The 26,793-nt window shown below is 40.4% G+C and overlaps 1 protein-coding gene across 11 annotated transcripts in view; it reads right to left on the bottom strand.

Annotated features, from left to right (window-relative positions):
- The window catches only part of LOC133652904 (uncharacterized), a 39,492-nt gene extending 20,341 nt beyond the window's left edge, over positions 1–19,151 (bottom strand). For 3 of the 11 annotated variants that reach the window (XM_062051839.1, XM_062051840.1, XM_062051842.1), the window contains exons 1-3: positions 19,051–19,151; positions 18,888–18,969; positions 8,782–9,083 (exon numbers count right to left, since the gene is read on the bottom strand). In XM_062051839.1, the coding sequence (XP_061907823.1) occupies positions 8,782–9,083; positions 18,888–18,969; positions 19,051–19,089 (423 nt within the window). In that variant the 5' untranslated portion in view covers positions 19,090–19,151. The remainder of the gene's footprint in view (positions 1–8,781; positions 9,084–18,887; positions 18,970–19,050) is intronic. The other 8 variants (XM_062051833.1, XM_062051835.1, XM_062051834.1 and 5 more) reach the window with 7 other exon arrangements.
- Between the last annotated feature and the right edge of the window lie 7,642 nt (positions 19,152–26,793).

Raw genomic sequence — 26,793 nt, 5'->3', positions numbered from 1 at the left:
AGGACGCACCTAACTCAAGCCCACTGTACCAAATTGGGATGGCTTAGAGTTGAGGAAAGAGTACAGAATACCTTGTGGGGTCGCAATGGGGAGGGTCTTTGGAGTAGCTAACGTACCTGTTTTTGTAAACATTAAAGTCAGGACTCACCTAACTCAAGACCACTGTACCAAATTGGGATGGCTTAGAGTTGAGGAAAGAGTACACCAAATCGCAATGTGCCTGGTATTCAAAATACTCAGAGAAACTGTCCCCAAGTACCTGTCAAAACTATTTCACCAGAGTAAGTGATGCTCACAGGTACTACACGAGTGGGAGTTCCTCAGACATCGTCCCCCCCAAATTCAAGACTCTCATGGGAAAAAATGCATTCTACTATTTTGCCACCACACAGTGGAATGTACTACCAACAGACCTTTCAATTCCAACTTCCCTACTAAATTTTAAAACTGCCATAAAATCCTGGCTCAGCTCAACCTCTACCTGATCTGAACCAACATTGATACCCAGCAACTTTCCGAAGCATCAAACAGGTTTATATGTGGTTATAGTGTATATATATTTATATGTGGTTATAGTGTATAAATATATTTTCTCATTCTGTTTTGCACACTCTTGGAGTCAACATGTGCATAGTCATGTGTATAGTGTCATGTACATAGTGTACATGACGTCTTTGAAAGATACCGGTATTTATTTTTTTTCATCCGCATGCTGCCGTACCGTGGTAACATTGCTGAGCCAAAACAGCGTGGAGAGGAAAAATGGCAAATAAAGGCAGTTCTAATGGTCAATAAAGAGGGTGCATGAAGCGCAATATGGATGTATTTGGGCTTCAAGCCTCGCTAAAGGTGGCATGATTAAAGTATTAGTACTACTTTTAAAACTAGACTGAAGACTTTTATGTTCACCTTAGCTTTCAGCTAAATCTTTTAATCTTTTAACTTTTAACGTCTGCACTGTTTTTATTTTTATTGTCTGCATTTTAATTTTGCTTTTATTTTCTTTCATTTCACTTTGTTGTCTGTGAAGCACTTTGAGTCTGCCTTGTGTATGAAAAGCGCTATACAAATAAAGTTGCCTTGCCTTGCCTTGCCTTGCCTATTAGAATCGTTGCTTCAAACTTAGGTAAACATTTTAATAATGATCATTGAGACCTGCACAATGAGTTTCAAGGTTGTGTAGTTAACTATCTCAACTACTTTGTATATATCGCAGCTGCACAAATATTACCAGAGTCTAAACCGCCCACGTAGCGCAAACTAATGCAAGTGAAATGACTGAATTTTGTTACAAATTGCTACAATTTGTGTTAAATCTTTGACAATGTGTGTTTTACCTGCGACATGTCTTATATGTATACTTTTAGCCATAATATTGTTTTTAGTGTTCAGTACTGATGATTGTATTTGTCTTAAAGCATAGACTAAGAGTGGCAACCATAAATCACGAAGCATTTAATACAATGTCAGTAAAGCTTTTTATTCTATTCTAACCTAATCCTAGATTGTTAGAATAATTATGTATACGTTATCACACAACTCTTATGCTAAAAGGCCGTTGCTATAGTTATTATCAATTGTGCTGAAGTTGTACTTTCTATCTGTGCAAAGGCACAACATGTGGTCTTGCTTTGCGAGTTGTCTCGTGTCAGCAGTTTGGTTCCAGACCCTGCCTGCTGACAACCAAGGACGGCCATCGAGTACCTCGGTGCGGACAGGACAGAGACAGGGCGAGATCACGAGTGTCAGCACATTTCCATTCTGAATAATCATGTGATAAAATGGCAACCAAGGTAATCAAAAAGGTTAACCAACGAACGAGATTTCTCTACAGAATCTCCTCTCTGGTCAACAAAAGCACCTTGAGGATTCTGGCGGGAACTCTCGTTCAACCCTTTTTCGATTACGCATGCACCTCCTGGTACCCTAGCACCTCCAAAACCCTCAAATCTAAACTCCAAACATCTCAGAACAAGCTAGTCAGGTTACTTCTAGACCTCCACCCCAGATCCCACCTCACTCCTACCCACTTCTCTAAAGTGGGCTGGCTCAAGGTGGAGGACAGAGTTAAACAACTTTCACTGAGCCTAGTCTATAAAATCCGCTACACCTCCCTGATACCGAAGTACATGTCAAACTACTTCCTTAACGTAAATGACCGCCATAACCACAACACCAGGGGGAGCTCCACTAACCACGTTAAACCCAGATTCCTAACTAACAAAGGTCTTAACTCATTCTCTTTCTATGCCACATTAATGTGGAATGTGCTCCCAACAGGTATAAAAGAAAGGGCATCTCTATCCTCCTTCAAAACCGCAATAAAAGTTCACCTCCAGGCAGCTACAACCCTAAACTAACACCCTCCCCGGATTGCTAATAATCAAATGTAAACAATCAAATGCAGATACTTTTTCTTATGCCTTCTGATCTCTCTCTCTCTCTCTCTCTCTCTCTCTCTCTCTCTCTCTCTCTCTCTCTCTCTCTCTCTCTCTCTCTCTCTCTCTCTCTCTCTCTCTGTCTCTCTATGTCCACTACTTGATGTCCATATCCTACACCCCCCCCTCCACACCCCTAAATGTAAATAATGTAAATAATTCAATGTGATTATCTTGTGTGATGACTGTATTATGATGATAGTATATATGATAGTATATATCTGTATCATGAATCAATTTAAGTGGACCCCGACTTAAACAAGTTGAAAAACTTATTCGGAGGTTACCATTTAGTGGTCAATTGTACGGAATATGTACTTCACTGTGCAACCTACTAATAAAAGTCTCAATCAATCAATCAATCAATGTATTGTGTCTACTGGGGCTGCTTGCAGCCTCAGTGATGTTAACTGGGGACCTCCCGAATAAATAGAGGAGCATGTGGGGCTGTACCTTAGAGTGTAGGGGGAAACTGTGAGTGTACAGCCCAATACGTCTCTCCTCATGAGTAAAATTCAACTCTGTCTCTGCTCGATTCCTTCTTCTTGTCTTGTGTAATAGATAGTTCGGTGTTTGAAGCTGACAAGATTATGGCAGACTTTTTGTAATATATACAATTGTAAATTGTTATTTGACTGCAACAAGAAAAGCCCAATATGTTTAATGCCTTTATTTTTTTTTGTATTCTAAAATTGTTCTTTGAGTGCAATAAAAAACACATGTTTAATGTATCATAAGATTTTTTTGTGAAAATGAAGCCAAAAATGAATACATTTTCATGATCCACTTTATTTTCAAAAGTATTGAAATACATTTTGGTACTGGTACCAAAATACTGGTATCGGGACAACCCTAGTCTCCACTAACCTAACTACATATTTTTGTAAACTTTGCAGACTATTAGTATTATATGTACCGTTTTTAGTAAACACGAGAGAACATTTTACCATATGTGTAATGTATCATAAGATTTTTTGTGAAAATGAACACAAAAATAAATAAAAAATTCATGATCCACTTTATTTTGAAAAGTATTGTAATACATTTTGGTACCGGTACCAAAATACTGGTATCGGGACAACCCTAGTCTCCACAAACCTAACTACATGTTTTTGTAAACTTTGCAGACTATTAGTATTATATGTATCGTTTTTAGTTAACATTTTTTGCCAAAATTCCTTGTTAGATGTACTGTACAGTACTGTTTTTTGTTCAAACTGCAGAAAATGTATTCTTCAATAGACCTAGCGTACGTACTTGAAGTTAACACTGAAAAAATGTTGCACATACGTTTGTAAAAATAGCCAAAGTCTTCTGTGGAAAATCTCCTATTAACTGATTGTACTGTCTGTAAGTGTTTCTTAAATATCATCGATAATTAAGTCTTCCACAAACCCAATTAACGTGTTTTTGTAAATGTCGTAGACGATTTAGTCTTTTATGTACCGAACATACGAATTTAACGCTACATGGGCTGTGTTTGTAACGATCACAATTCTAAGTCTTTGTTGAAACTGTAGTATTGTTTTTTGTAAACATCGCAGACAATTTAGTGTTTTTCCTACCTGTCATACGTCTTTATTTCTAAACACTGAAGTAAATTTTGCATACATATTTTTTGTCCAGATGGCAGTTTCTGTAAACATCACAATCTTTTATTCTGTTTTTATATGTTTTTTCAGAAACTGAAGACAGTCGTCCATGAAGTTAACGTACATGTTTTCGTAAACATTGAAGAGAGTTGGAAATTTTCTACAAACTATTGTAGACAATTTAATCTTCTATGTACCTACCATAGCTTTTGTTAACCCGAAAGAAAATTCAGCGTTACATACACTTTTTTTTTTGTAAACATTGCAATGTAAATTCTTCATTTAACCTATATGTGTTTTGTAGACTTTGCAGGCAATTCAATCTTATATCAACCTTTTTATATGTTTTTTTTTTTAACATAGATCAAGGCGGGCTCACATTACACCAGTTTTAAAATCTCTGCATTGGCTCCCTGTGTGTTTCAGGATCAATTGTAAGGTTCTTCTTATGGTTTATAAATGTTTTTAATGGTATTGGGCCTTCTTATCTTTCAGATTTGCTTTTACCCTATGAGCTTTCCCGGGCCCTGAGATCCTCCGGCACCCATCTCCTAATTATTCCAAAAGTTAGGACACAAAGTCACGGGATGACATCTTTCCACCATTATGGCCGGAGGACCTGAGTGCTGCGGAGAACGTTCATGTTTTTAAGAACAGGATTAAGACACACCTTTTTGATTTGGCTTTTTCCTGATATTGTCTTAACTTGTATTTTATTCTTTATCTCTACTAATGGTTCTTACTATTTTACAAGTTTTATTATTTTTATTTTCCAACTGCCTCAGAGGTTATCGATCATGCTTGTGGAGGCGCTTTTGTGTCAGCGTCCTGGTGGCCATGGACTGATGAACTCCTGGTGCAGATGGCTCCTGTGATAGTGTTTACTCACATGACTCCTCTGTACTCAGCCATGCAATCATTTGTCCATATAGTTGCATATGTGTGTATGTTGTGTGTGTGTGTGTTTGAGTTTGGTATCTGTGTCCGTGCATATGTATGTAATGATGGGTCATCGGGGGTATTGTTTTTAACTTTGTAAAGCACTTTGCGTTGCATTTTTTTTTAATGTATGAAAAGCGCTTTAACAATAAAGTTTGATTGATTGATTGAAATACAATTTTGACACCAATTTCAATCTTCCGACAACAACAGTATGTGTTAAAGTGAACATGACAAATTAATAAATACGATATTTCAATTGTCTATACGACTAGCGCGCATGTTTTTGTAAACACTGAAGAAAATGTCCTCCACAAATCTAACAAACGTGATCTTGGAAACATTAGACGGTGAGAGTATGTTTGTACATTCATACCCAAATGGGACACTTGATGCCATAATAAAAATTCCTGGAGGGAATCTTGTAAAAACTATTTTTATTACATCGTAAAACATCAGTACATGACAATGTGAATTCGTCGTAACGCATCAGTACATGACAAGGATGATTATTTGTAAATCATCAGTACTTACCATGGTGAACTTGATGATATTTATAAACACAGCTGCATTATGAAAGATGCTTCAATCCACATTGACATACTGTGTGAAAACTTTATATAGAGATGAACACCCTTGTCATAGAAAAACAATATTCATCTTTTACTGCCGCCCTTCTAATGGAGACACTTGGATGACAACAGTAATCTTGCAACCCAGTGACGATATCTCAAAATTGTCAAGTTTGTAGGATGATTCTCCAATAACTGATGTACATGAAGATTGCAACCCCACAAGTAGAGCTTCCATGTGCTCTTTACTTTGGTCTGAGAAACCTTCAGTAGGCCTCATCTCACTTGATTCAGCCTCTGTGGTGTTGTCTGTTGTGTTTTTTCCCAACACTCCCTCAATGACAATCCTGAGGCACTCTGAAGCAGCTAAACAATTATCACATTTGTTTGGTTCTTCTAGAACTGTATTTGTCTTGAGGACTGTGGATTGTGGCGCAAGAGGACTGCCCAAAAATTGAGCCTCCTCACTTTGGTTAATGTTCGCTTCCGCTGGATTGTCCTGGACGAAGCTTTCGGAACTCAGATCCTCTTCCGTTGGTGGTTCTGCTGGCACTCCACAATACTCTTTAGTCATGCTTTCACAAACTGCAAGATTCTCCGAGAGAGTTTCAACAATAGTCTCAATTGGATCCACGACTTTATCATCACTAGGCCTCACCTTTTCCTCTTCGGGTTTTTCGGATGTTGCAGGGTTGTCTTCAGAAATCTGAGCCTTACATGATTCAGAGACTTCCCCAACAGTAGAATTTTCACCAGGAGATTCTGAAACTGACACTTGGATAGTGGTATTTGATTTATTCTGTGTACAATCCTTATAGTGGGTGTCATCTCCAACTGGAATGACAATCTCTTCCACAGGTGGTTCTAGGACTGTTAAATTCCCATTGACTGGTCCGTAACATTCAGCTTCTTCCACAATACCTTCTGATATTTCTGTTAATTCACGTTCTGCAGATAATTCTTGGTTAGGTGTATCTTCATCCACACTTCCTAAGACTTCCTTCTGCTTATATTCCTCATGTTTTGCAGGGATGATGGTCTCCTCGGCAGGGATTGCAGGGTATCTGTGACGTGATTCAGAACATGGAACATCTACCAGAGCTTCAACAGGCGCTTTGATGACTTCACATTCGGAAGACGATTCTTGAACAGGTATATCTTCAGCACTGCTTTTTTTAGAGTGGATAACTTCCAGGTGACTATGAGTGCTGGATTCTGGACATTCAGGGTTCTGAGGAAAGGCACCAATTTTTTCCACTTGTATCTCCTCTGTAGTTCTATTTCCGCCTACAGGACAGTCATCTGTGCTATTAATTTCAGACAATACTTCATCAAAATGATCCTCAGGAATTTCATCAATTGTTGACAGCTCTTCTTCACAAGTATCGCATATTTCCAAAGGTTCTTCAAGCACGATATCGCTTTGAGCAATTATGATAGCCTCCTCATTGACTGTTGGCTCTGCTGGCTCTAGGATGCCTTGTTCCTCCTCTTCTGAGATAGTCTCCATCACTGAGATGTCACATCCATTCCTGATGTCACGCATGACAACATCATGCTCCATCTCAGTCAGCTGCGTATCATCTGATGATTCTCCCTCTTCAAAACCTTCCACTTTGACCTCCTCAGCTATGTCTGTGATGGATTTTGAAAGCATACATTTTGTTGTAACTTCTGGATCAGTTTTCTCAGGATTCTGGGCTTCAACATCATCCATCACCACCTGCTTCTTGGCTCTGAACTCAATGTTCTCATTAGAAATGTTCTCCACTCTGATTTTTTTGGTCAGGAGCCCTGGCACCTGGTTGTCCAACAATTGCTCCTGAATGCCCTCTTCAACCGCCTCCTCTGCAATGATGATATCGTGGTCACTCGGTTCTTTGCTTGGGTCTGTCGCATCTACCAAGTCAGTAGTCAATGTTGGTTTCCCTTCATCTCCTGTTGGCGTCCAATCATCCGCTCCGTTTATTCCGTCCGTTTGAGTTGATGATTCCGCTTTGTGATGAGGACAGTCCGACTCCTCTATCGGCTCAAATATGGCATCAGCTTTTTCTCCGCTCAAATTGGATTCCTTTATCATGAAAACCAAGATTGACATTTAGATTCATGCTTGGGTGTTTGGTTCTGGGACAAACAAACATGTGAAAGAACATGCCACAGTGTGTTTTTATAGGGAGATTGTAAAAAACATGTGTTACAGTCATAGCATGGAAAGCTCTGTTGGGGTCCTGGGTGAACTCTGAACTGACCCTAAGGCGGTAGGAAAAACAGAGAAGTGTGTGGCATTGGATAATTAGTGTGTGTGCAGAAAGTAGTTGCTGTAAAAGTTGCAAGTGCATGAAATTGCCGTGTATTCGACCAAACAAAAATAAAGGCTATGCAAAGTTTTATCAACTCTTTCATTTATCAAGTCCGTGAACTCCCAGAGTTAGTTACCGACTCACCAAGCAAGATAAGACACAACTAATCCCGGACGAGCGCCCAGTGTTATATTTTTTTGCTCGGCAGTGTCTTCCGACCTGAACAGTAGTTTGGGAAGAACTCATTGCTTTTGTTGGATTGGTGAGTCGGTAACCAACTCAGCGAGTCCACGGACTTGATTCGTGGAAGAGGCGACAAAACTTTGCCTATCAGGACGTAAACTTTATTTTCGCTTGGTCGAATACAGGATAGTTTCAGGCACTTGCAACTTTTAGAGCAATTATTTTCCTTCTCCCTGCTACACACACACACACACACACACACACACTACTTCCCGAACCCCATGCCCGTCCTCTCTTTTGCCTCCAGTCTCTGGGTAAGGTCACCCAGAGTTCACCCAGGACTTCAACATAGCTGTGCTAGGCTATGCCTGTAAATTACATGTAAGAAAGACACCAGACTAACTTCTAAGTTTAAAATTACTTCTATAGATTCCTTTAGTCACTAAGCTCTTGTGCTAGGCTCACGTTTACCAGGTTCATTGTTGTACTTTAGCATTTAGCATGTCGTTGTTGAGGAAAAGTCACATCAGGTGAAATTTGGTCTCTGTGTTACTCGCTAATCTAAGACGACAATGTGCTAATGGACTGATTCTTAGGTTTGATTGGTCGCATGTTCCCCCACTATGGAACTAGTCAGTGATTATTCGTTTATTCCTGGAAACCTGACCTTTCAACAAAGACTAACCCGACGTCTGAATCCCAACCATAACACAACGTTTAAGAATGCTGCATTGTATAAAAGTTAAAAAATACTCACCAGCTGTGTATTGGCGTCAGGAAGACTTAGATCAGTCTCATCGTTCTTTGTTTTTTCTTCTTCATGAACAATATCGGCGTCAAACTTTGCTTCCAGGTCTGCTTTCTTTTTGAATAGTTTATCGAAAAGATGCACTTTTTTGTCCTGGGGTTGCTCATCCTCTTCCCTCGGTCGTTCAGGAGCAACTTCGACAGGTTCTTCGGCCGATGCGATCACCGCAAATTCAGGCTCCTGCGGGGATTCCACGGCAGGATCTATTGCCGCAGGTTTGCCGTTTGGTTGGGTTGGAGTCTCACTGTTAACTACAAAGAAGAACAGTCAGTAAAATGGACGACAATCACAGTTCACCCATGGGGTTTTGATCTAAGACAATTTAATCTTCAATAATATTTTAGTACATTGACAATGATTTCCTTTGTTTTTATGGGATTTGGAGTCTTTAACAAACCTAAAGGAGGTCTTTTTTGTAAACCGTACATGCATTTTAGTCTTTAATTAACTTATGGAATGTGTATTTCGTCATCACCGAGCCAAACATACTAGGTTTTTACACAATGAAGATAATGTCGGCATCAATAAAGGAGCTGTTTGTAACATTTACACAGATGCCTTGAGGGCGCAAACTTTCCAATACATTTTTAAGCATTATATTCCACCCTCTAACGGCTTCTACTGCGTAATGACGTAACCATGGCCGTAACTCGGAGTTGATATACCGAGGTCAAAAATTGGTGGTCCAGGAGGAGCTTTGAAAGGTTGAAATTATGTGTATCCTAGAACCATATATCAGGGGTGTCAAACTCATTTTAGCTCAGGGGCCGCATTGAGGAAAATCTGTGCACATGCGGGCCGGACTATTAAAATCATGGCATTAAAGCTAAAAAATCAACACAACTTCAGATTGTTTTCTTTGTCTTACTTTGGCCAAAAATAGAACAAACAGATTCTGAAATTATTACGATAAAAATATAGATAAAAATACCAGCAGCGGTAAAGTTTAGATCCATGAAGGAAAGAAGAAAGTGAATGAATGTTTATAATTGAAGACATTTACATATGCATAGAAATGTGTTTTTTTTAATGAATTAAAGGCCTACTGAAATGATTTTTTAAAATTTAAACGGGGATAGCAGATCCATTCTATGTGTCATACTTGATCATTTCGCGATATTGCCATATTTTTGCTGAAAGGATTTAGTATAGAACAACGACGATAAAGTTCGCAACTTTTGGTCGCTGATAAAAAAAAGCCTTGCCTATACCGGAAGTAGCGTGACGTCACAGGAGGTAGGATTCCTCACAATTCCCCGTTGTTTACAATGGAGCGAGAAAGATTCGGACCGAGAAAGCGACGATTACCCCATTAATTTGAGCGAGGATGAAAGATTTGTGGATGAGGAACGTTAGAGTGAAGAACTAGAGAGGCAGTGCAGGGTGTATCTTTTTTCGCTCTGACCGTAACTTAGGTACAAGGTCTCATTGGATTCCACACACTCTCCTTTTTCTATTGTGGATCACGGATTTGTCTTTTAAACCACCTCGGATACTATATCCTCTTGAAAATGAGAGTCGAGAACGCGAAATGGACATTCACAGTGACTTTTATCTCCACGACAATACATCAGCGAAGCTCTTTAGCTACTGAGCTAACGTGATAGCATCTGGCTCCAATGCAGATAGAAACAAAATAAATAAATCCCTGACTGGAAGGATAGACAGAAGATCAACAATACTATTAAACCATGGACATGTAACTACACGGTTAATAATTCTCAGCCTGGCAAAGCTTAACAATGCTGTTGCTAACGACGCTGAAGCTAACTTAGCAACTTAGCAACCGGACCTCACAGAGCTATGATAAAAACATTAGCGCTCCACCTACGCCAGCCAGCCCCCATCTGCTCATCAACACCCGTGCTCACCTGCGTTCCAGCGATCGACGGCGCGACGAAGGACTTCACCCGATCACAGAGGCGGTTGGCGGCTAGCATCGGCTAGCGCGTCTGCTATCCAAGTAAATACTCCTTGTTGTGTTGCTACAGCCAGCCGCTAATACACCGATCCCACCTAACAACTTTCTTCTTTGCAATCTCCATTGTTCATTAAACAAATTGCAAAAGATTCACCAACACAGATGTCCAGAATACTGTGGAATTGTTCGATGAAAACAGAGCAGTTTGTATGGTGACACATTGGGTACGAATACTTCCGTTGCCGTCGTGACGTCACGCGCATACGTCATCATACATAGACGTTTCCAACCGGAAGTTTAGCGGGAAATTTAAAATTGCACTTTATAAGTTAACCCGGCCGTATTGGCATGTGTTGCAATGTTAAGATTTCATCATTGATATATAAACTATCAGACTGCGTGGTCGGTAGTAGTGGCTTTCAGTAGGCCTTTAAGTAATGTTTTTGACAACCTTTTTCCAAAACACAATATAGAATGTGAGATATAACAGGATAATGCTTTCATTCATCATTTGTTTTCAAAGTCCCCAAAAAATTTACCGTGGGACCCCATTTTCATGACTTGATGGGGTTCCTGGGACCCAATTTTGAAAATTCCTTGCGCCAACACTGATGGAGTATTGGTGCGCGCAAAACAGCGGCAGGCGGCTGTGGCCTGCGGGCCGGTTCTAATACTAATCGAATATCATCCCGGGGGCCATAAATCATTCATCCGTGGGCCCGGATCTTTCACACGTGGGATATAAATAATATTACCTTGAGCAACACAATGAACTTCCAGAATAACAAAACTTTTATTGAGGTAGAACTATCCCGTGTTATATTATCTAACATCTTTAACAATCAGCATGATTTTGTAACAGATCACTTAAGTTGTACTAATATGCTGAAGTTTAACGTATTAAACAATTTTAACAATAATAAAACATAAGTTAAAAATCGCACTGCCAGCGGTAATTCGGACACGTTTCCAGTAAGGTTTGGACTCCGCCAAGGCTGCCCTTTGTCACCGATTCTGTTCATAACTTTTATGGACAGAATTTCTAGGCGCAGTCAGGGCGTTGAGGGGATCCAGTTTGGTGGCTGCAGGATCTGGGGCCGTACTTATCAAGCTTCTTAGAATTACTCCTAAGAAGTCTGCTAAGAGTTGACTTAAGAGTAAATAAATTCTTGGCTGAAAGCTGCACTTAAAAGTTAGTTATCAAGCGTCTTACTCACACTTTCAGCGAAGTGTAGGACTGAATCTTAAGTGTCACACTCAGGGCTGAATTACGACATTACTATGTGCCGTAAACGGAATTTTAGGTGACGTCATTTCTGTGTCCATAGAAATGACCAATCACGGAAGGGAATCCCTTGTCTAAGAATAAAGAAATATCTTGGAAATATTTAAGTGGACAATGGGAGTGTATATTTGGACAATAAACTACAAAATAATACAAAACAAACTAGTCCCCGCCGGCACTCACGCTACCGCTCCCTCTCTTTTGTCGCCCACACACTCACTGACGTCACTCACCTCACACATACGCTACTCTCATAACATTTTCTTTCCAATTCATTAATTAGGCAACTAATTTGAAAGTGGTGTGGGTGGCTCTATATATACTAGCCCACTGCAGCCACATGCAGAAATCAACATGGAATCGAAAAGTATTAAATCTGTGACAAAAATATTACCCGCTCTGTCTAAACGATACCGTTTGATCAGCTGCTCGTCATCAAACAAATCCAGAACATCGTTCCGCTCCCTGAATGTTCGCGCACGTCTCTCTCGCCTCAGTGCCATCCCCTGCTGGCAACTCCTAACCACTTAAGACACCTCTGAAGGTCTCTTAAATATCGTGGAGAGTAGGAGTGATTCTTAGACTTAAGAACGTTGATAAAAAGCTTTTATTCTTAAGTTTGAGAGTAGGACTAAATTTCGCAAATTCTCAGGACTTAAGTGTAAAATGGCACTCTAAGAAGCTTGATAAGTATGGCCCCAGGTCTCTGCTTTTTGCAGATGATGTGGTCCTGATGGCTTCATCTGGCCAGGATCTTCAGCTCTCACTGGGTCGGTTCACAGCCGAGTGTGAAGCGACTGGGATGGGAATCAGAACCTCCAAGTCCGAGTCCATGGTTCTCGCCCGGAAAAGGGTGGAGTGCCATCTCCAGGTTGGGGAGGAGTATCATTGGTACTTTATTTATACTTTAACTGAGCTACCTTTTTTTTTTTAACCGAAAAATTATTTTTTTTATGGTACAATTTGATGGATAAGTTGCTTCAAAATCACAAGTCAAGCAGATATTTAAGTACTTATTTTGATGTTTTGGAATGTGTGATAATATCATATTTGTTGCAATATTAGATTAAGTTTAAAATATGCGGAAAAAATAAATAAATATGTATTTCACTGCATTCTAGTCCGTCACTCTAACGTTCCTCATCCACAAATCTTTCATCCTCGCTCAAATTAATGGGGTAATCGTCGCTTTCTCGGTCCTAATAGCTCTAGCTGCGTTGAAAACAATAGGAAAATATGAGGGAGTGAACAACTGACAACGTCACGCTACTTCCGATAGGGGCAAGGCTTTTTTCTATCAGAGACCAAAAGTTGCGAACTTTATCGACGTTGTTCTATACTAAATCCTTTCAGCAAAAATATGGCAATATCACAAAATGATCAAGTATGACACATAGAATGGATCTGCTATACCCGTTTAAATAAAAAAAAAGTCATTTCAGTAGGCCTTTAATCCCTATGCCGACGAACCTGTTATTTACCATTCCAATTCGGATATGTCAAACATCGAGTATATGTGATGTTTGTGTTTTGTTTTAGTTTGAGACTCTCTTGGTTCTGTTTCAGCACCCTTGGGTTTGTGTTTCTTGGTTGCCATGGGTGCTGATTATTTTCACCTGCCTCTGAATAGTGTTCGTGATGTTTATTGTGATAAGGTAAACATCTGTTCAGTATTTTAACATAAAAGTGTTTGATTGTGAGGCATTAAAAGCCACAAAATGCAACGGGTCCATCAGACCCACAAACGCTGGCTGAGTAACAACAATATGAACATTACACAATTAATCCTGACTTAAAAATGTTTTTAAAAAATCAGCACAATTTGTTTTATTCATTTTTGTTTTGTAGGTTAAAGTGTTTTAAATATTGTGCTCTTGAGTTACTGTTCATGATAAATTTGAAATTATTATTACTAGGGATGTCCGATAATATCGGACTGCCAATATTATCGGACTGCCGATATTATCGGCCCATAAATGCTTTAAAATGTAATATCGGAAATTATCGGTATCGGTTTCATACTTATCGGTATCAGTTTCAAAAAGTAAAATGTATGACTTTTTAAAACGCCGCTGTGTACACGGACGTAGGGAGAAGTACAGAGCGTCAATAAACCTTGAAGGCACTGCCTTTGCGTGCCGGCCCAATCACATGATATCTGCTGCTATTGACACACTCACAAGTGAATGCAAAGCATACTTGATCAACAGACATACAGGTCGCACTGAGGGTGGCAGTATAAACAACTTTAACACTGTTACAAATATGCGCCACACTGTGAACCCACACCAAACAAGAATGACAAACACATTTCGGGAGAACATCCGCACCGTAACACAACATAAACACAACAGAACAAATACCCAGAACCCCTTGCAGCACTAACTCTTCCGGGACGCTACAATATACAACCCCGCTACCCCCTACCAAAACCCCGCCCCCCAACCCCACCCACCTCAACCTCCTCATGCTCTCTCAGGGAGAGCATGTCCCAAATTCCAAGCTGCTGGTTTGAGGCATGTTAAAAAAAAGAATGCACTTTGTGACTTCAATAATAAATATGGCAGTGCCATGTTGGCATTTTTTTCCCATAACTTGAGTTGATTTATTTTGGAAAACCTTGTTACATTGTTTAATGCAGGGGTCTCAAACTCAATTTACCTGGGGGCCACTGGATGCAGAAACTGGGTGAGGCTGGGCCGCAAGAAAAGATTTCTTTAAAAAAATCTAACATGCACTTTTTAATGAATTCACCTTCTTTGAATGGCTTTCCCGCCCTAGCAACCATCTCACTCACCATGTAGCTAGCTTTGACTGCTGCATCGCTCCTTTCGCTTGCTTTCTTGACGAAATCTTGTTGCCTCAGTAGACTGGTTTTAAAATTTGCAACCCGGTTCACTCTCTCATCTCCCTGGTATTTTGCATACTCCTCAGCATGTCTAGTTGTATAATGACGTTTCAAATTGTATTGCTTGTGCACTGCAACTTTCTCTGTATCAACTACAGAAAAGAGCTATAAGGATTATTCATAAAGTAGATTACTTAGGACACACTAACATATTTTTTATTAATTCCGGTTTATTGAAATTACAGGAGCTAGTAAAGTTACAGACATTATGTGTCATGTTTAAGGCTAAAAGTAAAACATTACCAGCAAATTTACAAAAAATGTTTGTCATCACTTCTGAGAATACAGAACATAGAAGAAAAGGTCATTTCCAACATCAGTATTCAAGGACAACTTTAAAACAAATGTGGTGGGGGTTAAACTATGGAATTCTCTTTACAATGAGATAGAAGATTGTAAAAATATATTCCAAATGAAAAAATATATAAAGACAGAACAATAAAATCATATGGACAGCCATAAGTGTTTACATTTTGCTTTATATTTATTATTTTACTTATTTTTTGCCTGGTTTTGTATTTGTTTTGTATCATCCCTTGAGGTGTATATTACTTCTTTTGTTCGGTTTGTACATCATGAAGTTCTGCACATCTTGTGTTTTTTTGTTTGTTTTCGTTATATTTGAATGTAATTGTTGGTTTATATGATATCATTAAGTAAGACTACGTATTACGTTGAAGGGGGCAGAAAAATATCAGATTTTTCTTCATCCTGCTCCTTCTCAGGCATTGGTGTGTAAATGTATAATTGAATAATTGAGGTATAATTGTCTATCGATCAAAGATGCACATCAATGAAGGAGATAAATAAAAATGAAATGAAATAAGACACGTCGGGGTGCCCCTTGTGCTCAACAAAGAAATATTGCATCAAAAATCGTCTCTGTCTGGAGCCAACAGGAGGGGGAGGGGGGAGGGATAGGAGGGGGCTGGGCGGGGCGGCTCGCCGTGGAGTTTACAGTTACGGTAGCACAATTAGCCCTGAACGGGCTAACATCACCACTAACGTGTTACACGTCTGATTCGCCCAGCGCTGGGGTCCAGTGCACCACACTTTTGTATTGTCGCTCGCTCCTTCGGCGGAGTGCTTTGGAATATCTGATAGTATATATCTGTATCATGAATCAATCAAACCAAACCAAAAGTGGACCCCGACTTAAACAAGTTGAAAAACTTATTTGGGTGTTACCATTTAGTGGTCAATTGTACGGAATATGTACTTCATTGTGCAACCTACTACTACTAATAAAAGTCTCAATCAAAGCGCTCATCTTCCCCGCCCGGACTGTTTACAGCGGGGGCGGGAGCGAGCAGGCGGGTGAGCGAGGGAGGCAGGGAGGGAGGGAAGAAGAGCGTGTGCGGGTGTCGTGGAAAAGCGGCAAAATGTTTCTCTGCTTGCATCACGCAAGTGACGTCAATGCCTACTTGCCAACCTTGAGACCTCCGAATTCGGTAGATGGGGGGGAGGTTGAGGTGTGTGTTTTTGTAGCCCGGAAAAGTTAGGGCTGCAAAGGGTTCTGGGTATTTGTTCTGTTGTGTTTATGTTGTGTTTAGGTGCGGATGTTCTCCCGAAATGTGTTTGTCATTCTTGTTTGGTGTGGGTTCACAGTGTGGCGCATATTTATAACAGTGTTAAAAAATAAATAAAATAAAATATGACCACCCTCAGTGTGACATGTGTGGCTGTTCCTCAAGTATGTATGCAATAACTTGCACGTGTCTGCAGAAGCCTCATACAACATGTGTCTGAGCAAGCACGCTGTTAGTATGGAGAAAAAGGTCCTCTTGACGGTTTATAGAGGATACTAAAGGCAGTGCCATCATGGCACGCCCTCAATATTGTCTGGAGTCTTATACCACACTGTGATTGGTAGATTCCATCAGCTCCGCACACAGCGCTGTTAAGCGCCATTCATTCAAAACTTGCGGGCCGCACTAACATTAAACTGTCATATTAAGGCGGGGGCCGCACAATAACGTCTTGCGGGCCGCAATTGGCCCGCGGGCCGCATGTTTGAGACTTTAATGCATCCAGCGGGGGCATCACAACAAAATTAGGCATAATAATGTGTTAATTCCACAACTGTATATATCGGTATCGGTTGATATCAGTATCGGTAATTAAGAGTTGGACAATATCGGAATATCGGATATCGGTATAAAAGCCACATCTCTAATTATTACGCATTGAGTTTATTTAATTGTATTTTTCAGTATCAAATGGTTCAAGTTTGAATAAGGATTTTATTTGATAATTTCCCAGGCCCGCCCTAGACAGTACTTTAAAACAAAGGACAGTACTTTCCCCTCGAAAGATACTCCAAGAAGTAAACACGGGCATGGTCATGTGATGCAGTTTGATGGCCTGTGTGTCAACATCCCCCGCTAGCTGCACCGTGACAGATTAAACAGTACCTTTTCGGAGACTACGCCTATGGTTGACATTGCGGTCGTGTTTGCAGAGTCTTAGCGAGTCCGAAGGAGCAGTCCACCACGGACATGGGAAGATGACTTTTTAAATGACGGGTCATCTCTTTTTATCTTTATCGACAAAACGTAGACAGTACTTCGCTTACTTTTACACTTGTATTGCTATGACAACGCTTTTACGCAAAGATCTTCTGTATGACATGTTTTGAAGGACCCAATGGAAATCAATCAATCAATCAATCAATCAATCAAAGTTGACTTATATAGCCCTAAATCACGAGCGTCTCAAAGGGCTGCACAAGCCACAACGACATCCTCAGGTCAGGTCCCACATCAGGGCAAGGAAAAAACTCAACCCAATGGGATGACAATGAGAAACCTTCTTTTTACACTTGTAAAAAAATAAATACTGCGCACTTTGACTCCGGAACAGACTTTTCAAATTGACATTTCGGATAGAATGATGTTCGTCCTTCTACTGCAGGGGTGTCCAAAGTGCGGCACGGGGGCCATTTTGGGCCCACAGCTAATTGCTCACCGGCCCGCCACACATTCCGGGAATTGCAAAAAATTTTAGAAAACATTTTCAAAAAATGGAATGGGGTGAAATCTAACGAGAAAAAGTGGCAATGTTGACACAAAGCTGCCATGCAGGCTGTTTTTTTCTTTTCCTTTGTCTTTATTCATTTTTCTTTTTTTGCCATTGCTCAAAAAAAAAAAAAAAAGACAAAAAAATCAATGTTCTAATGAATTATTTTCGAGGCTCCGATGACTTCAAAAATTTCACTTTGAAATGTTTTATGTGGAAAAAATATCGCATATATTGTGTGGTTGCCATATAAAAACAAAGTTTTGTTTGACAAAAGAGCATAACACAAAATAATAGTTCAACCGTAAAAATGGACAAATATATCTGAAGTTGATCTCGTAACTTAAGTGTTGAAAGTTAAAAAAAACAAAAAAAAACTAATAAAAATGTATCACTTTATGAGTGGGGTACCTTTTTGATCCCAAATATATTTAATGGGATTTTATTTATCTTTACACTTCAAAATTATTTATTATTTATCTTTACACTTCAAAATTAATAATGAATTAAAATCAATGGTGTCCTGCATTATTGATCTTTTATGGCTCTAATTACTAAAAAACTGCATACCGGTATTTCAGTTTTACTATAAAAAACAAGTTGTCTTTGACAAAAGAGGCATAAAACCTTTTTATTTGTATTTTTTTTTCACTTCATATCAACCTGAAGTTGATATACAGATTTACTGTAAGCGTTAAAATAAAAAATTATAATTTGACTTATTTTTAACATTTTAATGACTGAGAGCCTTTATAGTCCCCAGGAGCCCTAAAGGTAAAAAAACCCCACCAAAATCCATGTATTTTGTTATGGTTTGAAAATTAAAAATATCAAAATGGCCCCCGCTTGCTTTAATTTTTCCATGTGCCGCCCTCAGTGGAAAAAGTTTGGACACCCCTGTTCTACTGCATTAAAAAACTCACCATCAATGTCCACTCCACTGGACGTGATGTTCACCGCCAGGCCGTGGACTCCTCCGTTTTCACTATGAGGATGAGTTTGCTCCTTCCGAAAGTGGAAACAATTCAGAGAAATACTTAAAAAGTCACTAAAAAAAAACAATCATTTAGCTGGCATCTGTGTTACCTTACTCGGCTCCTTCTTCTTAGAGTGCTCGTTCCCCATACTCGACACCTAGAGACGTTCTGGAAAGTACGTAGAGATCCTCCTCAAGGTGTGTCCTCACCCTGACAAAAGAGGGTGCGCTCGATGCTCCGGCCCGACTGTGCTGAAGACGACTGCTGTGAAGCAAGTTATATGTGCACTCGCAGGTGGGTGGGACTGTTTCTACGTGATCAATAGGATTTCCTCCCAGGTAAAAAAGGACTTGATTAGCTCAAGATAATCTCTTTGTGTGTGTAGTGAGTGAGGCCCCTGCCTCTTCATCATCATGACGAGGCCAATATGGTGTGTACTGAGGATGTTTACGTGATAGCACACAGCAAAAAAAACAAAAAACATCTTCACTGTGGCTTCAGTCTGATACTTCTGTATTATTACTACTGTCCAGTACTAGAACGTGTTGGTGAGGGTGCTAGCTGAGTCACGTAATAAAGTACATCACCGACTGACGTGAAACTTTGGGGCGAGGCCAATGAAGCGCTAATCCAGGGATGTCAAACTCGTTTTCATCGGGGGCCCGTCGCAAATTACGGCTGCCCTCCGAGGGCCACTTGTAACAGTGAACAATATATACATTTTAAATGGCTTCATTACACAATCATTTATTGTTCTTTTTTCATTTATTTATTTATTTCAGGCAATGACATAAAGAAGTACACGTTGACAAAACATAATTAATATAAATTAATATAGTGCATGATTGTCCAGTTTTGCCTGAAAGGGAGTGGGAAGAAGATAATTTATTTAATCCCACCCCCAGTTCTCCATTCAGTGATTATTCCCATGAGTTTCACTCTTACTTTGTTCAAAGGATTATAATACAGATGTTGTATCATAGTGGCATTACCACAGGTAACAATAATTATTACACTGTAACAATCATTTGTATCAACAATGTAGGAATAATGAACACACCAACAATGGTAATAGACATCATCCATCCATCCATCCATTTTCTACCGCTTGTCCCTTTTTGGGGTGGCGGGGGGTCGCTGGAGCCTATCTCAGCTGCATTCGGGCGGTAAGCGGGGTACATCCCGGACAAGTCGCCACCTCATCGCAGGGCCAACACAGATAGACAGACAACATTCACACTCACATTCACACACTAGGGCCAATTTAGTGTTGCCAATTAGCCTGTCCCCAGGTGCATGTCTTTGGAGGTGGGAGGAAGCCGGAGTACCCACAGGGAACCCACGCAGTCACGGGGAGAACATGCAAACTCCACAGAGAAAGATCCAGAGCGCAGGATCGAACCCCAGACCTTCGTATTGTGAGGCAGATGCACTAACCCCTCTTCCACCCTGCTGCCCTAGACAACATACCAACAATGGTAATAGACAACATAGCAATAATGGTAATAGACAACATAGCAACAATGATAATAGACAACATAGCAATAATGGTAAGGAAACATTGAGCACATGTTAACACTTTGAGACAGAGTACAACAGCAGGTCAATTTAAAGACCCTCATCTCTATATTTGAACCAGACCCCATGTTTGTATAATAGTTTAAATGGATTAATAGTTTGGCATTGCTTGTGTTGTAAGTCCAGTTTGTTCCATAGTTTTACTCCGCATACAGACACACAAAAACGTTTACGAGTGGTTTGAGCTCTCTGCAATAAGAAATATCCAAAGCCTCTCAAGTTATGAGCCTGCACTCGTCTTATAAAAAAACGTTGTAGATTGGGCGGCAATAAATTGTTAAATGCTTTATATAAGATTATTAATGTATTATATTTAACAAGGTCATCAAATTTGAGCAACTTTGATTGCATAGACAGATTATGAGTATGTTCTAAATAACCAACGTTGTGAATGATCTTTTCTGTAATATGATCAGAGGATGAATTGTGTTGTGGTAAGTATTCCCCCATACTTCAACACAGTATGTAAGGTATGGCAGTACCAAGGTGCAGTATAGAGTACGGAGTGCATTTTCATTGAGGTATAGTTTTGCTTTTGTTTATAATTGAGAGGCTTTTGGAGATTTTTGTTTTAATGTGTCTGACATGAGGTTTCCATGATAGTTTATTATCAATTATTACTCCCAAAAATGTATTCTCATTTACGATTTCAATTTGGGTACCATCAATACTTATTTTCTGTTCAGACGTTACGTTGCGATTTCCAAACATCACTATCTTAGTTTTATTTATATTCAAAGCTAATTTATTTGTGTCCATCCATTTTTTTTACTATGTTTAGTTCTGTGTTTACTGTATTTATGAGATCATTATAGTCATCACTACTGTAGAATATATTTGTGTCGTCTGCAAATAGTATACATTTCAGTATTTTGGATGTATTAAACATATCATTAATATATACATTAAACAGTTTTGGCCCCAACACGGACCCTTGGGGGACACCACAAGCAATTCCAAGAGTATCAGATAAAAATTTACCCATTTTAACAAACTGTACCCTCCCTGTTAAATAACTTTTTAACCAGTCACCAGCCAGCCCCCTAATTCCATTTCTTCCCATTGTATCTAGTAGAATTGAATGATTAATTGAATTGTTAAATTTTTATATTTTTTTGTACACATGCATAACAATGGGACCACCCAACCGTAACAGTATCATTTGCAAGACGATTTCAATAGTGTACAACATGCTTGTTCTTAAAGGGAAAAATGCACTTCTTTTTGGAATTTTGCCTATTCTTCACAATCATTTTGAGAGACAAGAACGCATTTGTCTTTTTTGGGGGGGAGGATTTTAAAGATAATAACAAATAGGAGTCACCGTTGTAGTCTTTGAAGTCCTCTAAAACAATTTCAAAACCCTCCATCAACGTTTTATATACACACTGCAAGTATATATACAATGTAGTAACAGACACCTTCATAACAATATGTAATATGTACAATATTTACCGTATTTTGATCATTTTAAGCATTGCCGGAACTAATTCCACGGCGCATTTATTTCTGTTTCCATAGCAGCGCACTTCTGACTTCCGGAAACAACCGTGTGTGTCTTCGAATTATGACATGTTCTATCTACACTTCTGTTCAAATGTAATAATCACTTATTCTTCTGTTGTTTGATACGTTACATTAGTTTGGGATGATACCACACATTTGGGTATCAATCCGATACCAAGTAGTTACAGGATCATACATTGGTCATATTCAAAGTCCTCATGTGTCCAAGGGCGTATTTTCTGAGTTTATAAACATAATATGAATTTCAAAGATTTTGTGACGATAAACAATATCGATGTAATCATAGTCGTATCGACTAGATACGCTATTGTACTTGATATCATTATAGTGGTTGTCAGGTGTAGATCCACCCATGGCATTTGTTTACATTGTGACGCCGGTGAGCTATTGTATCCTCCTACGGTGTGTAGTGAAGCATGTTTAGCTATTCCTCGTCCTCCAGTGATAATGCTACTTGTAATAAACATACTTTATTTGTCGCCATGGAGGCGAGGATTAGTGATTTAGAAGTAGCTAAAACACTGCCGACTGCGGATGGATGTTAGCTGCTAGCTAGCTAGCCATGTCTTAAAGCGCCTCTTCCTGAGGGTGTTTCAGTGTTATAACTTCACCTTTACCTTTACTTTTTAGGCCAAAATGAGTCCATTTTCCCTTTTCTGTCTACACACTGTGTCTGCTTGTAAGTACGCCGTGTGTGTGCGCGCTGCCGAACATGCTCCTCTGCTGGTAAAACCAGCAATGTCACCAAGTGACGACACACCATCATGCCCGGGAACTGGTACTTTTCAAAATGGCGTTTGCAGCTTTTGCTATCTGCCTTTTTTGATCAGGACTAATCAAAAGAGACAGAGAGCCGAGTGTAACGACATCATGCGTCACATTGTCCCGCTTAGGAAGCCTCTCTGCATCAATACATCAATGCAATCGACTCCTTTCCTTCTTTATTCGTCTCCACTCTGCAGTACCGCCTGAGGGATCGAGCAAATACTGCAGAAGAAAATAAATATTTTTACCCAAAGGAGCTGAAAATGAGCAGCATTAATGGCGAGTCTTTGGAATGCTTGAGCACAATGTTGCGATTGTGACCCTGTGGCGTGGACACGAAGGTGGGCGATGGATTCCCCTCTGCTTGCATCGTGGACCACCTCATATCACAACATATTCCTTTTGTTGGCACGTTGCGTAAATGGCAAATAAAACCAGAATACAATGATTTGCAAATCATGTTAAACTTATATTCAATAGAATAGACTGCAAAGACAAGATATTTAACATTCAAACTGGCAAACGTTGTTATTTTTTTGCAAAAATTAGCTCATTTGGAATTTGATGCCTGCAACATGTTTCAAAAAAGCTGGCACAAGTGGCAAAAAAGACTGAGCAAGTTGAGGAATGCCCATCAAACGCTTACTTGGAACGTCCCACAGGTGAACAGGCTAATTGGGAACAGGTGGGTGCCATGATTGGGTATAAAAGCAGCTTCCATGAAATGCTCAGTCATTCACAAACAAGGACGGGGCGAGGGTCACCACTTTGTCAACAAATGCGTGAGCAAATTGTCCAACAGTTTAAGAACAACATTTCTCAACGAGCGATTGCAAGGAATTTAGGGATTTCACCATCTACGGTCCGTAATATCATTAAAAAGTTTCAGAAAATCTGGAGAAATCACTGCATTGCACTGCACTACCCGTGACCTTCGATCCCCCAGGCGGTACTGCATCAAAAAGCGACGTCAGTGTGTAAAGGATATCACCACATGGGAATACTTTTAAAAAAAAACACTGTCAGTAACTACAGTTTGTCGCTACATCTGTAAGGGCAAATTAAAACTCTACTATGCAAAGCGAAAACCATTTATCAACAACACCCAGAAACGCCGCCGGCTTCGCTGGGCCCGAGCTCATCTAAGATGGACTGATGCAAAGTATAAAAGTGTTCTGTGGTCTGACGAGTCCACATTTCAAATTGTTTTTGGAAAGTGTGGACGTCGTGTCTTCCGGACCAAAGAGGAAAAGAAAAATCTGGATTGTTATAGGCGCAAAGTGTAAAAGCCAGCATGTGTGATGGTATGGGGGTGTATTAGTGCCCAAGACATGGGTAACTTACACATCTGTGAAGGCGCCATTAATGCTGAAAGGTAAATGCAGGTTTTGGAGCAACATATGTTGCCATCCAAGCAACGTTACCATGGACGCCCCTGCTTATTTTAGTAAGACAATGCCAAGCCACGTGTTACAACAGCGTGGCTTCATAGTAAAAGAGTGCGGGTACTAGACTGGCCTGCCTGTAGTCCAGACCTGTCTCCCATTAAAAATGTGTGGCGCATTATGAGGCCTAAAATACCACAACGGAGACCCTGGACTGTTGAACAACTTAAGCTGTACATCAAGCAAGAACGGGAAGGAATTCCACTTCAAAAATGTGTCTCCTCAGTTTACTGAGTGTTGTTAAAAGGAAAGGCCATGTAACACACTGGTAAAAAAGCCCCTGTGGCAACATTTTTGAAATGTGTTGCTGCCATTAAATTCTAAGTTCATGATTATTTGCAAAAAAAATGTGTTTGTCGGTTCGAACATTAAATATCTTGCCTTTGCAGTCTATTCAATTGAATATAAGTTGAAAAGGATTTGCAAATCATTGTATTCTGTTTTTATTTACCATTTTACACAACGTGCCAACTTCACTGGTTTTGGGTTTTGTATTAGTTAATAATATTGGAAGCTAGTCCACAATGTGTCTTCATGCTGTATCCAGGCTGTGTATTGACAACATGTGTAACAGAGGTAATTTTTGAGATCATAAATTACCTCTGTTACACATGCACACAATGTAATGTGGATCAATTCTTTTCAGACGTATTTTGTAAATATTTGCGCTTGGGTGCAGTACTGTTTGCTGGGGAAATATTGACAGAGCGCTCATTCGCTAACACCTCTGACATCTTCACACATGTTACGTTCAACCCCCTAAATAAAGCAGCTTGAATGTTAATATATGTAATGTGAATTTCATAAAATGTAGAACGCTTTCTTTTTAAACTGTTTACTATTAGTAAAAAAAATTAAAAAAAAGAATTGTGCTGGTCCTCCAGGCCGCGAGGGGCACTGTTAGCGCGACTGTGACGTCACTTCCTGTCTTGTCGTCGAGGGAGAAAAGATGGCTGCCACAATGAAGGGACCTGTCGTGAGTAAATTTAAACAAATAATTCTTCATTGTTCTGTGTAAAGCGAGTCCATTGTCACGGTCATGATGCGATTTTTGTATATTTTTTTTTATCATTCAGAACATGAGTGTGTTTTATGTTTGTCTCAAAACGCGGACACACCCTGATGCCAGTCACGGTAGCTAGCTAACATGTGCTAACTGTTTGCTAGTTGTGTTCATGATATAAGTTTATTATTCCTTTTAATTGCTCTGTGGCTTATTAAACTATTTTCTTTTCGTTCGTAAAGATGCACCAGTGGACAGTAAGGCAGTGTTTGCCACGCCGTATCGCTTGCATACAAGTCGTTAATTCTCTCTTTTAAAGATGATTATTCTGAGCGCATTTTTACTTTCATTTTGAGGATTTTGTTGACTGTAAATCTACCTGGTGCGTTTTAAAATAATGTCATTTGTGCGTATCAATTTATTTATTTCGCAGTACAACGTCTTTTATATCCATCCATCTTCCTCCGCTTATCCGAGGTCAGGTCGCGGGGGCAGCAGCCTAAGCAGAGAAGCCCAGACTTCCCTCTCCCCAGCCACTTCGTCCAGCTCCTCCCGGGGGATCCCGTGGCGTTCCCAGGCCAGCCGGGAGACATAGTCTTCCCAACGTGTCCTGGGTCTTCCCCGTGGCCTCCTACCGGTCGGACGTGCCTGAAACACCTCCCTAAGGAGGCGTTCGGGTGGCATCCTGACCAGATGCCCGAACCACCTCATCTGGCTCCTCTCCATGTGGAGGAGCAGCGGCTTTACTTTGAGCTCCTCCCAGATAGCAGACCTTCTCACCGTATCTCTAAGGGAGAGCCCTGCCACCCGGCGGAGGAAACTCATTTCTGCCGCTTGTACCCATGATCTTGTCCTTTTGGTCATAACCCAAAGCTCATGGCCATAGGTGAGGATGGGAACGTAGATCGACCGGTAAATTGAGAGCTTTGCCTTCCGGCTCAGCTCCTTCTTCACCACAACGAATCGATACAGTGTCCGCATTACTGAAGACGCCGCACCGATCCGCCTGTCGATCTCACCATCCACTCTTCCCCCATTCGTGAACAAGACTCTGAGGTACTTGAACTCCTCCACTTGGGGCAGGGTCTCCTCCCCAACCCGGAGATGGCACTCCACCCTTTTCCGGGCGAGAACCATGGCCTCGGACTTGGAGGTGCTGATTCCCATCCCAGTCGCTTCACACTCGGCTGCGAACCGATTCAGTGAGAGCTGAAGATCCTGGCCAGATGAAGCCATCAGAGCCACATCATCTGCAAAAAGCAGAGACCTAATCCTGCAGCCACCAAACTGGATCCCCTCAACGCCCTGACTGCGCCTAGAAATTCTGTCCATAAAAGTTCTGAACAGAATCTGTGACAAAGGGCAGCCTTGGCGGAGTCCAACCCTCACTGGAAACGTGTCCGACTTACTGCCGGCAATGCGGACCAAGCTCTGACACTGATTATACAGGGAGCGGACCGCCACAATCAGACAGTCCGTTACCCCGTACTCTCTGAGCACTCCCCACAGGACTTCCCGGGGTACACAATCGAAT

The sequence above is a fragment of the Entelurus aequoreus genome, linkage group LG07 (assembly GCF_033978785.1).
Source record: "Entelurus aequoreus isolate RoL-2023_Sb linkage group LG07, RoL_Eaeq_v1.1, whole genome shotgun sequence".
NCBI lineage: Eukaryota > Metazoa > Chordata > Actinopteri > Syngnathiformes > Syngnathidae > Entelurus > Entelurus aequoreus.
The sequence above is the reverse complement of the archived record's forward strand: the minus strand, read 5'-3'. Positions and strand labels throughout refer to the sequence as shown.